Source organism: Eriocheir sinensis, chromosome 27 (genome assembly GCF_024679095.1).
Source record: "Eriocheir sinensis breed Jianghai 21 chromosome 27, ASM2467909v1, whole genome shotgun sequence".
Lineage (NCBI taxonomy): Eukaryota > Metazoa > Arthropoda > Malacostraca > Decapoda > Varunidae > Eriocheir > Eriocheir sinensis.
The window spans coordinates 16,579,323-16,598,413 of NC_066535.1; the positions used below are offsets into that span (position 1 = coordinate 16,579,323).

Genomic DNA, 19,091 nt, shown 5'->3' on the forward strand with positions numbered 1-19,091 from the left:
AGCTGACACCTTGGAATTGAAACGTTGACGCCTGCGAGGCGAAAAAATGACGGCGAGCACCTTAAGGGGCCCTACACAGGCGGCTCGGCTCAGCCAGCTGATGTTGACGTCATGTGATCACGTGACGGTGACCCTAATTCTCACTGGTTTTAAATCTTTTTAGAAAATATTGAAGGCATTGTAGGACGACTGCCTGTAATTACAGAATGCAAAAGCACAAAGAAAATCAATTTTGTCGTTTAACCGTAGAGCTGACAGTGGCGCTGCCTGCAATGATAATGAGGTGGTAAAATTGAGCAACATAATTATTATACTGTAATTGGTCCTTTAAAAGATTTTTTGACAAAATTATTTGAATCATTAGTTGCAGGATTAGCCCTTATGATAAGATTGAAGGGGTCGATCGAGGCGCTTCGCTCCCTTAACTTTGACCTCCCAGCACCTTGCTTACCGCCTGTGATCCACCACCGCTGCCGAGGATGACGATGTGATGACGACGATGTAAGTAAGCGTGTGTCCAGGAGCTGCACTCGTTTCCGCTGCAGGGTGCATAGTAGTTTTGTGAAGTTGCCTATTCATTATTTTTATGAATATTAAACTGAACACCTAGTTTTCGTGAAAAAAAATATCGTATTTGCACTTATGTGTAAACTGTAGTGAAAGGATTCCTGTGAACACCAGCACAATGTCCCTGATGACTGGAGACTGAAGTATATATATATATATATATATATATATATATATATATATATATATATATATATATATATATATATATATATATATTTTTTTTTTTTTTCTTTTTTTTCCGCTCCCACAAAGACCTGCGCACGATATGAAGGAAAATCAATAACGATTTAAAACATTTTAACGTTTATTTGACAATAATAGAGATGTATGTGATCGTGTCAGTAGACGGCCGTGCCCGATGTTGCTCTGGCCGAAGGAAACAAAAAAGGTGGAGGGTGGCCAGGGGCAGGCGGGTCCCTATTCCAGGAGCCTGGCTAGGAACGCCCACACAGGTCGACTGTTGCAGGCAGGGGTGGTGTCGCCTGGCACAGCAGCTTGGCATCAGACGGGATGAGTATAAAAATGATGCGGCGAGGAACTGGGCACTGCTGGGTGTGGAGGCGGGCGCTACGGCCAGCCCAGGTTGCGCGTGTGCGGGGTGTCCACCCACAGCGATGGGCCTCGCGCGTGGGCAGGGTCTTGGTGCCTCAAAGACGTGTTTAGGCCACCTCCTTCAGGGGTCCGAAAAGGTAGACGGCATTGCACTTCTCGTCAGGGTTGGAGATGAACTGGGCATACAGCTCCTGGTAGCGGGCGAGGCTGATGCCTCCAGCCTTATTGTCGGCATCCTGTGGGGGGAACAGTCTGGCTCAACCCTCACTACCACTATACTCAGGGAACTCCACATGCAGGGGATACTTGGGCCGCGTGACATAATAATCTCATTAGTCTAAGACTTCACCTACAAACACTTGGATGGTGACTGGTAAATTATGGCAGCCTCACCCCTGCGTTATTACGCATTCCTAAGCGAAATATTTTAATGTTTTTTTCTGTATTCTTAGCGAACTGATTAAGATCGGAAAGATAAAACCTCTTCGTCTCTGAAACTAATGCTACTCCAAACTACTCTATCTACACCACGGATTCAACACCGATTACCATCAAGTTCCATGTTGTCCTACTGTATGCAGGTTCTTGAGACTGTCTTTATTTTTACACTGTAGGGCTAGTGTAGGCAAATGTGCGTACTATGTCTTATCAATCTCTTTGATGAGTTGATCAATCTACTAGTCTACATTACAATGACCAACCACTTTTATCTTCCATCTCTTTACCTAACACGATATTTGTATACTTACGGTGCAGAGCTTGTTGTAGGCATCGTCGATTTCCTTAACGCTGGAGAAGGCACTCCTGGAGATGCAGTCAAGCCTGTACTCATCAACGCCAACAAGACCGTCACCTGTAAGGGGGAGCGGTAAGGACTGGTAAGTAGACAGGGACGGGGTGGACCGCGATAGGAACGAGCTAAATATGAAATACTCATGGAACTTCCTTTATCATTAAGCAGTTTGCTAGTGAAAAAGTTACCTTTGAAGATTACTCGAATACGCTCTAAAGTCTACAGCGTGGATTGTCAGGCAATGAAGACCTCAGAGGAGTAAAAACTGTTAAAGGAATGCGTATACGCTCTAAATTATATATATATATATATATATATATATATATATATATATATATATATATATATATATATATATATATATATTCACATTAAAAGAACACTGAATCTGCAGACAAGTACCGTAAGGCAACATATGAACAGGTATAGGATGTTTGGCAAATTGTCATGCCGCAGAGAGTAGGATTTGTTCAACCATGTTTTAGTATGTGGTACTTACGAGCTGTGACAGCCGATACCTGTCAGGTGGCATTTCATAGCTAAGAACACACTGCACGTAGTATACTTTAGAAGTATCTACGATAACTCTTCAAAAAGCAGAACAGAACAAGAATTTACTGATTGTCTGAGATGACGTAGTTCGGATTATGATACTCTGACACTCTCTAAGACTGTGTTTCCATAAATATATTATGTGGTTACATGAATAAATGGAGTGTAAAAAAATATGATTTAAGTTCTGGATCTGCTTTTCGAAAAAAAGAGTAAATGCTAAACGCAACAGAGAACTGTCAACCATGCAATACTGATGAGCTCCGGTGAGAAGGAGGAGCGGATCAGGCATGCCTAGATGGGAGGGGTAACCGTAGCTAAGTCCTTCACTTGACACACGGCTTTGTTAAAGTCGGATAAAAATTCATTAAAGCATAGCAAAAACAATACAGCAGCCAAAATATAAAGACAAGAACAACATATTCTACTAAATCTAAAGTAGTACCTTGTGCATCAAGAATGGGACAAAAAAAAAAAATCGAAGGAAGCTTCTTGCAGATTCGTATGAATGAATTATCAATTGCGAATGAAAAAGGAACAAAGATAAACTGAGACACGAATGTAGTCTCCGAATACATACTCGTTCGGCACTCTCTTGGGATGAGAAACTGATTCTTGGCTTAAAAGGCGTTTATCGTTCACATATGTAAGTCTCGAGAAGTGACTGCATTGCTTGGATGGTAAGTGACATCTTTGATGAAAGACAAGTTGGCGGGTTTCTTAATATCACTTCTACTTTATAATGGTGATGTGTTTAAGATATAAAATGCATGTAGCAGTGATGAAAACCTATAGTAAAAATGCATTTATAATTCAGCTTTAAATTTTATGTATGTTTAGGTTTCTAGAGGCCAAGAGAAGGATACAAAATGCTTAAAAGAGCAACTCGAACCGCAGCACAGACTGGAATTTAGTTTGGGGTCTACATTTTATATTATTTTCTTAAAATAAACTATTCAATGTTTTCGAAAAATGGTGTTATGTCATATACTGCAGAAGCTTTCAACAGCTAACTACTTGTGTAAGAAGGAAAACAAGTGTGTGCAGGCAGCAAGCTACGAGGTGGCCTCTACTGGGAGTCTCTATTCTACACTAGGGTTCTACAGATCCAGGCTTGTGGTGCCAATTTTCGTACAATTGCAACTAGTTATGCAGTTTACTATAATGAAGCTTTAAGGGATTTACTGTAAGCTCTGGAATACAAAATAAGGAACATCGCAGACGGGGAACCAAGATATGCCCCTCAAAACAGGGTTCCACAGGCAGATGTGACACCTGGGACCTTTATCTTTTATGCGTGTCCTTTACAACATACCATTTACGTCAATTGTCTTAAACTGGTTAGCAATGAACGACTTGAAAGCCACTGGGAAGGAGTCAAAGCCCTTGCCCACACAAACGTTCTGTACTGCTTGCTTGAACTCGTCAATTGACACCTCTCCGTCCTGGAACCAACAATGGGATCTATGAATACCGTTTACAGCCCGTGGTAAAACCCGGAATGAACTCTCCTAATGAAGAATCTAAGAGAAGACTGAGTAAGCAAGGTATGCTTGCTTATAAGGAGTCTCGGACTGTGTTTTTGGTCTGAGACTTGAAAATAAGCTGATTTGAAAATGGAAATTATGGAAATGATAGACCAAAAAATCGCAGTCATAAAACATTTTACACAAAAAGACCGGAAAAAACTACTCGGTCACACATACCGTTGACATCAACTGTCTTAAACTGATTTACAATGAACACCCTAAAGGCATTGGGGAATTCATCGAAATTCTTGCCGACGCAAGCGTTCTTGACGGCCTGCTTGAATTCCTCGCCGGAAACTTCCCCATCCTGGAAGCAGGTCTCAAGTGAGGCTGAGAAAGCAAGCAGAGTCACAGGAACTGTTGAAGTGTCAGGATGTGTCTTGATAAGTTGGCAGTGTCCATTGTGTGTGGTGCATGTCCTGGCCAAAATGATAGAGCGCTGAAGGAAGATTAGATGTGCGGTTTACATCAAGGGTTATGAAACCAATTTCAATAATAGAAGCAAATCAATAAACCGATTGATAGCCAGCGTACTTGTCATCACTAAGGCGATTTTTACCACCCATTTTAGGCTCATCTCGAGACTAACCCTGATCTGGACAAGACAAAATGGGTGTTCAAATTGCGGGCAATAAAGTCGCGTTAGCAACAATTTCCACCTGCAAGAGGTGGAAGTGGAGGTCAGCAAAATAGTGTTACTCTCAAGGTGGAGTGAGGGTACACATCGCCGCACGCCAGTTAGCGGGTCTTGCAACATACCGTTCACGTCAACTGTCTTGAACTGGTTGGCAATGAAAGTCTTGAAGGCACTGGGGTAGTCGGCGAAACCCTTGCCGCTGCAGTGTTTCTGAACAGCCTGCTTAAACTCGTCGACAGTAACCTCACCGTCCTGTAAGCGATAAGATTATAGCAAGGGGGAAGAAACGAGGAAGCTGACAATGTCGGACGCCAGAGGGGCCACAACAGCTTTCCCGTGGTACAAAATACAAACCTTGCGAAGGGAAAGAGGAAAACAAAAAATGAAGTTGAGGTCATTACCATCGATACCTTTTTTTGCATATAGAAAATGCAAATTGTACTTATTTTTAACCAATTGTAGTCTGTAATTAAAAACAATATTATTTGCATTCATGCTACCGGTAAAACTAAAAAGTACGTCAGTTTGCAGAAACGCAAACGTTAGTCATGCGGGAAACGCCCAGTGCTTTGTTTCATGTGACTCAACAGGACAAACCAGCATTCCTCTTAGTATCTTGTGTCCCGCCACTGGGACTTTAATATCAAACACCAGGTTCTCTAAGGGCTTTTCCGAGCTCCGTACATACCATCAAGATCTTAATGATCTGTGATCTGAACCGTTGTTTATACTAACCCTGCACCTAAGTGTGCAGAGCGTTGACTTTCCACGTGCAGCTCAGATTACTTCCCGCCGACAGGTCTGACACGACGATAAGCTTCCCGACTGAGTATAATACTGTCCCTAGCGAGTAGCTTTCCCGCCAGACAATGTGAAGAACAGAAGACATGTAACTGTTAGGAGTCGAAATAAAAAGACAACTACTTGACAATGCGACATAGCGATAAAAATCGTTATTCATATAGCGTAGATGGTATTAGGAAAACAAATGTCGATTACAACAGACGTGTTGGATCTGCTCCAGAGACGGACACCACACAGGGTTATAGCGCAGTGGGGTAGAGGCGGCTTTCGGCAGTTAGTGCTTCCTTGGCTCCGCCTTCATCGTTGGACCTACCGTTGATATCAATAGTCCTGAACAGTCGGCTAATGACGGTCTTGAAACAAGGAGGGAAACCTTCAAACGTCTTGCCGAGGCACAGATTCTGGACAGCCTTTTTGAACTCGTCGACAGTGACCTGACCGTCCTGTAAACAGCAGTGTGCAGCCTACACTAGCAGCTCCTCACCGATGACCAGAAGACAGTCTTGTCACGTCAATATAGCTGGGTCTGTGACACCCACAAACCCACACCCACACCCATCCGAACACCCACTCACACAGTCACAAACCCTATTGTAATAAGATATAATTTTGATATTCCAATCATTCACATTTTGTTGACTAATAGAGCGCTGTCGCCGGTTATCTATGATCAGTAAATAAATCGTTAAATTTCTAAATGGTGGGAATTTTCATATTCAAGACGTGTTCAAAATGGATTCAGTAGATACCTTGAAACCAATGACTTTGGTGGATGTTAATGTCAATAACCCACAAAAAAATATATGCTGCTGACAAAATTTTCATGAGAATTTTCATGTGAGCTACAACTCTGACACGCTGGAGCCTATCTGTGCAGCACCGAGGGCACCACCAACCAACCCTTCACGCTGCCCTGACAGTTCTCTTGAGGGCATCAAGGCGACGATCTGCCCCTTGCTACTGACTCTCTGGCAAGCTTTAGGGAAATATTTGTAGCCATATTACACCAAATACTGACCTCAGTACATTTCTTAGTAACTTATCTGAAAAAGATAAATTGTATCCACACTGCTGTGAGGATAATCTCGCCTCAAAACCCTGCGGAGAACGAATTTTTTTTTAACCTAAATAACTAAGAATTATAAAAGTCTATATGCGTTTTGACAAATTTCCAGAGTCAGTAATATGTATACAAGCTTACTTTAGTCTTCTCTTACAATTTTTTTTGGCTTTTCAAATAGAACTCGAACTTGTCTTCTACGACTCCCTGCATTTCCTACGCCGCACATTGTCTACCCTCGAGTCCTACCTTGTTGAAATCAGCAAGCTCAGCAATCTCGTTCCAGAGGTTGTTCATGATCTTCTGGTTGGTGGCGTAAGCTTCGTCCTTGAACTCGCCGCGGCCCTCGATGAGTGTGTTCCTCAGGGCCAGGCACTCGAAGTCGTTCTTGTCGAGGTAGCCATTGTTGTCGATGTCTGCAAAGATAAAAGAAAGGAAGAAAAATCATTATGTTATTTTTTCTGGCAACACATTAGATGAAATATGAGCAAGGCATCTTCGTCTACAGCTGGAAAAAATACATAACTGAACCCTATGGAAGGAAGAATGCAGCGGGGTAGCATTAATGAAACCCCACTAAAAGTTCCTATTTGGCTAAACAATACTCAGGCTGTTGAAAGAGGAATAAAAGTGATGACTGAAGCTTGCACGGGAGTGACTGGACAAAAGAGAGAGATGGATATATACGGCAAAGACAATTTTCTAGAAAACTACAGTGCCCAAATTTCGCATCAAGAGAGATTTCGTGCTTAATTAGAGATAGGTTGGTTAATAATGCACAATGACTTTACATTATTCATATCAAAGGACTTGCTTTGACAAAATAATTAATGCAATTTAAACTTTGCTGTGTGAAATATTACTATAACCTAAAACCTGTCGCTTGATCCGCCTTCAGAAATGTAAGTATTAAGGAAAAGTTTTCGTATTATGCTGCAGGGTAAATGTACATGAAATTCTCTAAAGTTTTGCTCAAATGTTTGTTGTGACCTTATAAACAATGCCTTAGGAGTGCACGTTGCACCTCACAAATTGGTACCTTTTCAGTGCTCCCTAACGTGCTACAGGTGACATAGTGCGTGATTTCACTACAGCCAGTGAGTTAGTCTGGCGATTTCCTTTGACGGTGAAGAGCGAAGCCCAACCCTCGACATGTGCCCCTTTGCGTTGCATCTACGTTTTTCTTCACTTTCTTTCGGGTCTTAGAGGGAACCTTCAGCGGCCTCAACAAGGAAGACTCCGCGACTGGCATAGCAATCAATTCACCTGCCTTTAATCCGCGGCAACGAGGTCCAATCAGTGTCGCGGCGGCGGTCATTCTCCTCTCCCCCCTTACCCGATATTGATTATTATCGATGTATTCTGCAGCTTTCTCAGAGGGAGTACTTTTTCGAGTTCAGAGGTGGTGATCTGATGTCCTTGGGCCCACGAGTCATGGAAGAGGCTAAGTTTTGTGTTCTGCAGTTTTCCCAAGTAAAGCTATTTTTTCCCCCAAGTTCATAGGTAACGATTTCGTGTCCTTGGTTTAAGGATCGTTCAAAAAAGTAAATCATGAAGGGTCACATCCATGAAAGAGCGTCCATGACAAATACTAAAAATCTAAAGTTCACGCGGCTAAGTTAATTCTATCACCACAACAGGTATCCTCTTCAGGTAAAAGATTATCTAGATGAAAATGAAAAAAAGAAAAAAAAAAAAGAAGTGCACTCACGTCGCTCTAGGAAATGCAGGATACCAGTTTCAAATTATTCTTATTCAAATTTCACTTTGGATACATATATGTTCAGTTGTTTCCCCTACTGAGAATAATATAACACCCGCTAAGGGGAAGCGCCAAAGCGTCGGGCGAAATGACAACGTTTGGAAAACGTTGAAAAAGCTGCATGTGCAGACTGACTAAGCGAAGAACAAAACCAATGGCGCGTTACTGTCGGCACTCAAAGCACGTCCCGCCCGACACAATTTTCTTTCTCCAACAATGTTCGCGCACGTGCTAAGAATTTCCTGATGATATGAGAAATAGTGGGGCGGGAGGTCCTAATGAGTCCCCCTCCCCCCCCCGGCGGTGTTTACATGGAGGTAACAGTTGGTGTGGCGAGGGATGGTGACTCAATATAGAAGTTTAATTTTTTTGGTTGGTAGGCGCAGTCTCGCCCCCAGCAAGGCAGTGGAGGAGTGTCACTGAGCTCTGGCATTGAGACCTTCACGGACCAATTTACTGCCACCGAGTGATATTTGAAGCGATACGGAGCTAAATTTAGTTTGGTGGACTCGTCTTGCGCAGGAGAGAAGTCGACGATCCGGCGAGGAAGTGATCTCTCTCTTAATTGTGTGCTTGTGTGGTTGTGCTCCGAAACCATTCTCTCTCTCTCTCTCTCTCTCTCTCTCTCTCTCTCTCTCTCTCTCTCTCTCTCTCTCTCTCTCTCTCTCTCTCTCTCTCTCTCTCTCTCTCTCTCTCTCTCTCTCTCTCTCTCTCTCTCTCTCTCTCTCTCTCTCTCATTATATAATACTTATTTTCACTATTATCAAAAGAGGCGCAGAGTATTATGAACTTTTTATATTACTCTTTTCATCTAGTTTCGTTTTCTGTTTTTCTTTACAAACTATCTAAATAAAGCTCATGTCCTTTTGAATTCCCCCTCAGGCTGTCATATTTGGAAGCCAAGGGACTAAACAGCGAGTTAAAAACGGGGAGGATAAAAAAAGATCCCGCACTCCGCGATGTACGCCAGTAGAGCGCGGCGACTCACTGGTGGGCAATGTAACAATGGACTTGGCAGCCTCAGCGCGCGGGGGTTGGCTTCCTCGGCGCTTAGGAAATGCTAAACCAGTATATAAAAATACCCCAGCATTGCCACTTTCCCGGTTACAAAGTAGCTACTTGTGTTTCGTGAGGAGATTCTGAGGTAGAGCTGTAACCGCACAGACTCCTTGGGGCCGCGTGTTTACCGTTCACGCCAGCCCATTCACCCGCCCGTTAGGCAAGGTAAAGAAAGGCTTCTGGTGTGTCCCTCACCTGTCATGATTGAGTGACATGCGTTCGGAAGATAAAAGGGAAAGGAAAATGACTTCAGAATACTCGGGACGCACATGGCAAGGAACGTTTGCAGGCAGTATGGGTGAGGGAGGAAGAGTAAGGTAGGTGTGAGGGACTGATAGAAGGGGCATCAATGACATGGAGCTAGGAAGACCTCCCTCCTCCTACACTCATATCACTCTCCTGCACTCCATCATGACAAGCATATGGTTTCACCTATGAACGCAGAGCTAAACAAAGGGAGGAAGGGAAAGGATTGCGGCACTTCTATTTGCTCACAGACATGGATGAAGTTAAACAAAAATAACAAAACTACTTTTGTTGCAAATGTAAAGAAATTAAGGCAAGTAAGCCAATGTTTTCTTCTTTTCTCTCTTTTAAAAAAACGAATATAACTGAAAAAATGTACCTCTTGAGAGCAATCAATACTCCTCTAATCAAATGAGGAATAAAAAGATGAATGAGGTTAATGGCACAGCCTCCGTGTCCCTCAGGCCGTAGGAAGGTGGATGATTTGAAGGTGGTCTTAATGGTGTCTCGTGTCCCGAGCCAAGAAGCAGGGAAGGCGGAGGAAAGAAAGGGGAAAGAAACGGAGGGCGATGGAAGAGGTAAAATAATGAGGAGGGATACTGAGGGTCACAAGCGGTGGTTGTAGAAGGGGGGGACCAAGATAAAAGGAAGGGCGCGGTGAAAGAGGCAGTTAGCGGGGCCTGGCGGGTGACGTGACTGGAGGAGGCCACGACGACACGTAGGGAAGCGACAAAAAAGCGACGGGTAAAATAACAACGTGGGGGAAGCGCTAAGGAAACAGAAGAGAAAACAATAAGTAAAGTAAACACGTATGATGGAAGAAGCACTTGTTTTCCCCGAGGTGCCTTGTTGCAGTGCGATAAATACGGGGGAAGATGTCAACGAGGCCACTTATCGTTTCACCCTTATCCTGTCTTCTCTGCCGCTTCGCCCTCCCTCCGTCTTTTCCTCTGCCGCCTCACCTTCTCTCCGCGTCTTCTCCACTGTGTCTTAGTAAATGTCAAAGGCTACACAACGACCTTGTCCACGTATATAGTGGCGCTACGGGGTAAGATGAGTTTAGCGTTTAACGGAAAAGTAATAAGAAGTGATTGACTACTTTCAAAATAAAAAAGGGAGAAGGTATTCAAGAGGAAAGAAAGGAGGAAGCGAAAATCTGAAGGATATAAAATGAGCAAAAAAAACACATGTCAGGAGGCAACATGGAGGCGGCCAGGAGGATGAGAGGGCGAGGAGGGCAAGTAGAGGTGTGTGACCCGCGCGTGTGTGAGGGTTGGGTCGGCCGGTATTCAATAACGTTGGTCGGAATAATGTGTGACTTATTGATGCCTTAAAGGTAGAAGCGAATGCCGTGTATCAGCCAGGGAGCTAACAGGAGGTCCACAGAAACTGACGACCTTCTCTGATATAAATATAGGCGACTCGTTCCGGCCCGTCCCACACAGATATTTCAACATGACAACGATGAGAGGATGGCTGGAGTGGAGAAGCGGGATGTGGAGTCCTATTGCTCCAGGCCTCCAGTGAGCCTTGTTGAATAAGTTATTGGAAAGGAATGATAAAAAGTCTACAGAAACAAGAGGAAGCGGCTACAGAGAGGATAAAGGGAATAAGTTGCAGGGTTAAAGAAATCTTCAGTTTGACGGCTGGAACCTATTGTTGGCGGGCGAAGACTATCTTCGGTCGATTGTAACTACGGGGAAGTGAACAAGGGCCTGAGAGGTGCTTCAAGTTAAACACCAGAATTCTACAAGTAAGCCTGTTGAGACATCACAAGCACGGCACTCACTGAACCTTTGAGCCGCGTACTGAGGTAGGGTGAGTGCAGAGGCTTACGGAACAGTGACACTTTTGAGTGGTGTTGAGGCGAAGAATATTGATCAGCCAAGGAGAGGGAGGGAACGCCGATTAAGGGGGATGAGACACCGTTAACAAACACAGCTCTAGGAAGTTTTATGCCGCGCGGAGAATGGTGGAGGCGGTGGCCGTGATGGAGTGGCGGGGGCGGCTCGTTCAGGTGAGAAAATTACACGAAGGCAGAAACATGCGTTGACTACCTGTTGGTGCTTCTCGCCTTGATAATTACTACCTGGAGTCGTGGGTTGGAGGTGAGTGTTTAGCGGTACAAGGGGGGAGCCAAGTATAAAACATGATAAAAGTCTAAGATCAAGGAAACTTAGGCCGGAAGAGAGGCAAAGGCAGCAGACCCTAACCTCTCTTTTTTTCGGGCCGAGATGTACTTGTGCGGCGCTGAATATGTCATGAGGGCAGCGGTCGCCACGCATGCGCGCCTCACGCCCTCCCCTCTGTGACATCCTTGGTCAACTTTAATACTCTGGCTTGAGAGGAATCAATCTGTGAACCTCCTAATCTGAAGACAACTCTTTTGATATCAGTATATAGTGTACTACGTTAACTTCACCTCCACTTCCTTTTAATAACTTAGGAAACTGTCACTTTTAAATCAGACATATGGCCTCTGAAGGAGAGTTTTGTATCATCATCTAGCTGCGTCCGTCCACTCGACCAAGGTTTTGAATACGAAGAGGATGGAAGTGAATGGAGACTTCGACCAATAAAACCTACGAATAAGTTTAGAAAAGAAGCTAGCATAGGGGAATAAAGTAAGGCAACATTTACTTCCCAGAGTTTGAAAGAGTGGCTCGTCAGATTACATGCTACGGAGGAGAAGCACCAAGGCAAGCGCCCCCCAAGATTAGGCATGGGAATTCAGCTCCGTCAGGAAGACTCACTCGAAATAGATCCATGGAAGGCGGTTTTTCCATAAGGCTTCCTCTATTATCAGGCTAAAAAAAGGAAATGTCATGGGTTAATTGGGGCCAAAACGCGGGGACCAGAGGGGATTTAGAGAGAGAGAGGAGAGGAGAGGAGAGGAGAGGAGAAAAGAAAAGAAGAGAAAAGAGGAGAAGAGAAGAGAAGAGAAGAGGAGAAAAGAGGAGAAAAGTGGAGAAAAGAGGAGAAAAGAAGAGAAAAGAGGAGAGGAGAGGAGAGGAGAGAGGGAGATACAAGCAGGAGAGGGAGAGGGAGGTGTCTGAGTGGGTGCGTGGGAGAAGGCGGGAAGGAGCGAGGGAGGGAACGGCGCTCACTTAATATTTTACAAAATTTTTCACCATCATTATCTTTTGAGTTCCTCCACTTCTCGCCGCCCTCCATACTGAAGCTCCCGCCCCATTGTGCTCCAGACGAAACAAAAGGCCACAACTTCCAACTTCCATGCAAAGAGCTTCCGCCTGGGGTTCGGCTGGGCATTATTCTTGAACTCTCTCCCCAAGCAAATAGTTCAGTCGGTCGATTGTGTGAGGCAGAGGCTAAAATTCACTGCAGTAAGTCCTAGAGCAAGAAGACGGGACTATCTCATCCACCCCGTCCCGTCCCGTCCAGTCCCGCTCCGTTCCATTGCTAAATCTGAGGATAGTTTTGAGTCTTCCTTCTGGTGTGCATCTATCCTGTCTTCCTCCTCTTAATCTTTTTCTAAGTCTATATTTTTACCTTTGCAGTGTTCTTGAGGGCAGTTTCATATCTCTAATCTTTCTCTACATAGCTTAAATGTTTACTCAGGATTCAGAATTGCACGAAGACTCAATTTTGTATTCTTCTCTCGATATGTCCTCGTCCTATTCAACCCTTCCATTCCAGTTTGAGTGAGTGAGAGAAGAGAGTGTCGGGAAGGGGCGAAAGGTGGAGTGTTAGGGCAGGTGAGAAGGGGAGTCTGTAATGCACCTGCGAGCCTTCATGTGGCGCCGTGACCGGGGAGGGGAAAGGCGTGTAATCAGAATCTGCGAGGGGGAATAATACCGTGAAGAAACGTTTATATTATGAGTGAATCTGTTTGAACATTCTTGCAAGTGGATGTCAGGGGAAAAGATTTGCATATAGCTTAAATCTTAGCTTTTTTGTCTCTCTCTCTCTCTCTCTCTCTCTCTCTCTCTCTCTCTCTCTCTCTCTCTCTCTCTCTCTCTCTCTCTCTCTCTCTCTCTCTCTCTCTCTCTCTCTCTCCCCCCCCACCAGGTGAACCGGATATATGAATCAGTGAAGGGGAGTATGGCAAAATGAGAGAGAGAGAGAGAGAGAGAGAGAGAGAGAGAGAGAGAGAGAGCAGACAGATAGACAACAGAAAGACAGACAGAACGGACTGAACAGACAGCGAATTAGAAGTAAAGAAGTAAAAAAAAAATGTCCGAAAACAAATATAGAGGAAAAAAAAGATGATATTAAAAGAGATATCAAAACAACATAGGAAAACTGAAATTTGAAGAGACTCACTGACCCAAAATGATATGCGGAAGATAACAGAAAAACGTTAATGCCACCTAAAATTCAAAGGACACTGACAAACTAAATAATGGATAAGTAAAAAAAGAAGTAAATAGGAGAGAATATGCAAGACTTGGGAACACAAAAAAAAGGAACGTCTGAGAAAGTGCAAAAAGAAAATGAAACCAGATAGTTGCATTGGGCTGAGAGTAAGGAGGAAGAAGAGGAGGAGGAGAAGGAGGAGGAGGAATAAAATGTGGAAGAGGAAAAAAAAGACGCATAAAAAGAATAATAAGACGACGATAAAGTATAAAAAAAAAACATGAACAAGAACATGAACAAAAACAAGAACCAGATAAAGCAGAGTGTGAGGAGGAGGAACAGAAGGAGGAAGAGACGGAGAAGAAGTAGGATGAGGAAAAGGATAAGAAAAAGAGGAAGAACTTGAAGAAATGGATGAAGAGGATGAAAATGACGAGAGAGGGAGAGGGAGAGGAAGGTTAAAAAGAAAGATGATGATGATGATGAGGAAGGGACAGATGAATGGCCAAGGATGAAGAGGGTGTTGAGTCGAGGCTTCACGTACCGTACATGTACCTGACGACGTACTTGACGCGGTTGTCCCAGGTGTAAGCCATTTTGCTGGAAGAGGAGGAGGCAGGCGTGAGAAAACATGTACAGGAAGGACGCTGCAGAACATGTTATAACAGGTATACATAGTTTTAAAAGGGGTATGGAAAAAAGGAGGCATGAACAAATACTTTAAGATGGAACGTATACTTACAAATATTCATAGTTTTAAAAGAATATAAATGGATCACATATCACATATCTACATTTGTAAGTCTCCTTTTATACTCTTATCACTCTTTCATATTCTAAAGGTTTTATCATTTACAGGCATTCTTAAGTTTAAAAAGGAAGATCTAAGTAAAAAAATAACATATCTCAAGACGGTTTTCTTTTTTCAAACCTTTTCAGTGCTTTAATTTACACTTCCTAAATTTCTCTATACTGAATATTCTCCCAGACAATTTTTTCCTCACTCCGTTTAGTGGACAAGAATTTTATTTATGTTATCCCTACTCTAACAACCCTTCGGAAGGACGCCCCTTCAGTGACGTTTGCAATACCGAAACGAACACAACCTCACAACACGATGGAGAAGAGAGAGAGAGAGGGATCAAAGGGCGACGGCCGAGAAGAGAATGTGTGGCCGGCGTGAGGGAGAGAAAGGAGGAACGGGACATAGGAGGAGCGGCGGCTTTGCATTATTAATTGATGCTGGGCAAGTTCGGTGGTCGGTCTCATCCTCAACGACACCAAGAGACTCGACTTCCAGGAAAGGGCGACGGTAAGGCAGCGTTGACGACGGAGGAGGTGGTGAAGGGGAGTCAGAGAGTGTGAGGTGACTGAGGTAACACAGAGAGAGGGATAGATAGATAGATGTATAGACAGATAGATAGATATGAAGGGAAGGAAAGAGAGAGAGAGAGTGTGTGTGTGTTTAGGGAAAATATAAAGGACTACCGCAAGATAAAGTCACGTTGTTATTGTTATTATCGATGTCTGTTGCTCTTGCTGTTGCTGTTATTGTTGTTCTTGATTGTAGTTGTTGCTGAATATAAGGTCCAGAAAGGCGTAGGAGACTGAGAAAGGACATTAAGAAGGCGAAGATGACATGAATGATAATGAATACAAGGAAAATGATGATGATGATGACGATAATGACCCAAGACACCAAGCCCACAAAAAAGCCGCGCGTGGGGAAGGAAATCAGGCAATAAGCATTCTCCTTCGGTGCGGATTAAGTCTGAGGCAAATTAACCTTAGGGGAGCAATTAAGTGGATCCGGGGCCGAGGAAATGGACGGACTCGACGTCAACACCGGGCGAGGCGATCACACACAGCAGTCACGTCCTTCCTCGAGACCCGAACAGCCGCCGCGGAATCCCAAGAGCTGCAGTGACGGAGGCGCCGCACGAAAACACGACGAAGGGAAGTCAGCGAGAAAGGAAAGGAGGAGGGGAAAAAAAGGCGTAGTATATGATCCTGCGCCGCGTAAAAGTAAAGGGAGGGAAAAAAGTTTACTCTGGCTCGTGGTTAAAAGTGATATTGGGGGATAACGTATAATCTCTCTGTAGAAAAAGGGATAGAGAGATGAAAAAGTGTAGTAGTCTTGATCTGTGTAAAAGGTGAGGGAGGAAGAGAGTCTCGTTCCTCTCTCCGAATAAAAGGCAAGGGAGGGGAGAGGAGAGAGAAGTCTTGATTGTAGTAAAAAGAGTGAGGATATGTTTAATACTTGATATGTATAGAAGGCGACGGAGGAGAGAAAGTAGAAAAGAGTAAGAAAGTAGGCTCGCTCGAGTAGGATGAAAATTGAGGAGGCGGGGGGTACAGTAGAGTAGAGGAAAAAAAGGAGGGGGGGGAGGAGGGGGGAGTAGCTTGGTCAAACTTCCTCAACATTCTCGGTGTCAGTCATTACGTACACCCTCTCTTGATACTCCTTGAAACGTTTGCCTCGTCGCTCAGTCACGGTGGCGGTGTAGTGCATGGAGAATAGTAAACGCTCTGAAGGTAAGGTAATTATAGTCTGTCAGTTTAATACTACGGGTTCAGTTATCGCCACCGCCACCAGGACCACCGTCACCATACTCCTCCTCCTCCTTCTCCTCCTCCTCCTCCTCCTCCTCCTACTACTACTACTACCACTCCAGCAACCATCACCACCTAGAAATACTAACTCTCTCTTTAGTAAGCCAATGAAAGGAAGCTCTCCCTAACACCTAGACTTATCCTTCCCATCAGCGAAACTACTTCTTTATCTGTGTTCTGTTCAGCTCCTACACACGCAGCCAGCAGACAACCTCGTGGTGCAAGAAGCAACGGCAGTGGCTCAACAGTACATCGCCTTACAGAGGAAATCCACGAAGCGAGGCTCAAGTAGCTGCAAAACGGATAACCAACAAAGTGAATGCTCATTTGACTGCACGAGAAAAGACTATTTTTTTCGGGTGATTGACTGACTGACTGTACAGACGCTTCGTACCTGACGTTGGTAAAATGAATGTACAGAGTGGAAATAAAACCGTAGATAGAGTTCGAGGTATCCAAGTATAGCGGACGGGTGGAGGAAAGGAGGGAGGAGGGGGAGGGTGAAGGAAGAGGAATGGTGCAGTGGAAGGGGGGAGTGGGGGGTCGTCTCTACTGTAAAGCACACGCCTCTGCTGTCTGTGCTCGAGCCGCCAAAAATAAGCTCGCGTTGTTTAAAGGTTCTGACAGAATTGAGGCAAAATATAAGGTGGCAGTCGTAGAGAGTAAATAACCTTTCTTTTAATTTTACCTGATAGTGAACGAAACTGCAGTTAAATAAAATGACTGTCACCTACTACTACTGCTACTGCTACTACAACTCCTACTACTTCTACTACTATTACTAATACTACACAAACAAAACAGCAAGAGCAACAAGAACAACTACTACTACGACTAATGCTACTACCATCACTATTATAACAATTGTACAACTTGATGAGAACAGGAAGCAAACCAGGCAAGAGTTAGCAAGCGTAGCACCGTAGCGTAAGGTCAGGCCAGACGATGACCCCCGACCTTATGTTAAGCGGTGGTGGTGCGTGTATGGGAGGGAAAGGGGGGGCAAGGGGGTGAGAGAGCCAGAGAGTGGGGGGTAAGGAAGACGTGGGTGGGGTGGCGAGGGCTTATAGTGACGGAGGAAGAGGATTAACACTCCCCACATACATAATAATAGTCTCTTGATTTTCAGCGGAAGGCAACTTAACTTAAGGCTCTCGAGAAATGTCAGAAGCCTCTGGACGGCCTTCCCTTTGTTTGCCGGGCCGAGTCAAGTAGTGCACAGGCTGGGAAGCGAGGGACAGGAGTGGATGGGAAGGGAAGGAAGGGAAAAGAGGACAGGCTATGGCGAGGAGAGGCGGATTAGTCGGCGAGAAGTGGCAGGGAACAAGGAGAGGAGAGGAAGACGGGAAAAAGTTGAGGCTGTCCATGCTACAGAAAAGGAAGTTGAGTGATAAAAGGAGGGATAGAAGTAGGAGCCGTAAAAATAGGAAAGTGTTTGGAGAGAGAGAGCCAGAGCTAGAGCTAGAGCGAGAGCTAGAGCGAGAGAGAGAGAGAGAGAGAGAGAGAGAGAGAGAGAGAGAGAGAGAGAGAGAGAGAAGAGGATAAAAAAATAGCTCAAAGGAAAAAGAATAAAAATGAGGAATTTCAGGCCTTTGCGAGAGAAAATGCAGATCATTAAAATGTAAATCCAGTGAAAATGTGTTGTTGGCTAAAGTGAAAGAAAGATGAAAAGCAAAAGGCAAATAACTCATGAAAACCTATCTCCCGAAACCTTTGAATCTCTTCTGATGATGGCACACGAGAAGGGAAAAAAAAAAAAACCGACCGAGGAGAGAAAGGGAAAACAACATGTCGCACTTTGTTTCTGTAGCAGCGCTGGGGGTGGTTGCCAACCGTCTGGCAACAATGAACGGCGGACACTTTTAACTCCAAAACCTCTGCGGCCGTCCCAAGTATGAGCGTAACCCAATAGCCGACAGCGAGAAAGTGAGAGAGTGGGACCAGGTGTGTGTGTGTGTGTGTGTGTGTGTGTGTTTGTGTGTGTGTGTTTGTGTGACTGTGTGAAGCACCGACACGTTGCTTGCCTTGACGCGTCCTTGAACCAGTCACGTGTGTGTGTGCGTGTGTGTGTGTGTTGCGAGAGAGAGAGAGAGAGAGAGAGAGAGAGAGAGAGAGAGAGAGAGAGAGAGAGATGAACTAACAATGAAAATAAAAGAAGTAGACTAACAAGCTTATTGAATGCTAGAGACTGACAGACAGATAGATATACACACTAAGTGATGGACAGATAGACAAGGAGACAAACAACACAGACAGACAGCCCAGCACGCGGGGCTCGCACAGTGGCGGCGGTGAAGCATTACAACAGGTGTGTGAGCGTCCTCTTTAAACGTCCACCTGAATTGTTCAGAGTCAAAACTTTGATTTCCAACTCAGGGCATCGCCCCAGCCCACGGAGGGCGAGAACTCCCTCCAATACCTAGAGTGAAACTTGAAATAAACAAGTAAGCATCGGCGTAACGAGGGGAGTTGGAGATCGGCGCCGGAGTCATCACACACTGTCTCAGACTTGTCGGGAACAGTCGATCTCACTTCCGCTAATACAATAAAACAACAATCCAATCGAAAGAACGTGTAGGGAAGTTCACCGTGGTGTC

At 44.5% G+C, this 19,091-nt stretch overlaps 1 protein-coding gene across 3 annotated transcripts in view; it reads right to left on the minus strand.

Annotated features, from left to right (window-relative positions):
• Positions 1-856: 856 nt before the first annotated feature.
• Positions 857-19,091, minus strand: part of LOC127004204 (sarcoplasmic calcium-binding protein) — an 18,490-nt gene continuing 255 nt past the window's right edge. The window contains exons 2-6 of one of the 3 annotated variants that reach the window (XM_050871729.1): positions 14,426-14,481; positions 6,747-6,913; positions 3,783-3,912; positions 1,872-1,975; positions 857-1,358 (exon numbers count right to left, since the gene is read on the minus strand). In XM_050871729.1, the coding sequence (XP_050727686.1) occupies positions 1,230-1,358; positions 1,872-1,975; positions 3,783-3,912; positions 6,747-6,913; positions 14,426-14,477 (582 nt within the window). In that variant the 5' untranslated portion in view covers positions 14,478-14,481 and the 3' untranslated portion in view covers positions 857-1,229. Of the gene's footprint in view, positions 1,359-1,871; positions 1,976-3,782; positions 3,913-4,755; positions 4,886-5,750; positions 5,881-6,746; positions 6,914-14,425; positions 14,482-19,091 lie in introns of all 3 variants that reach the window. The other 2 variants (XM_050871728.1, XM_050871727.1) reach the window with 2 other exon arrangements.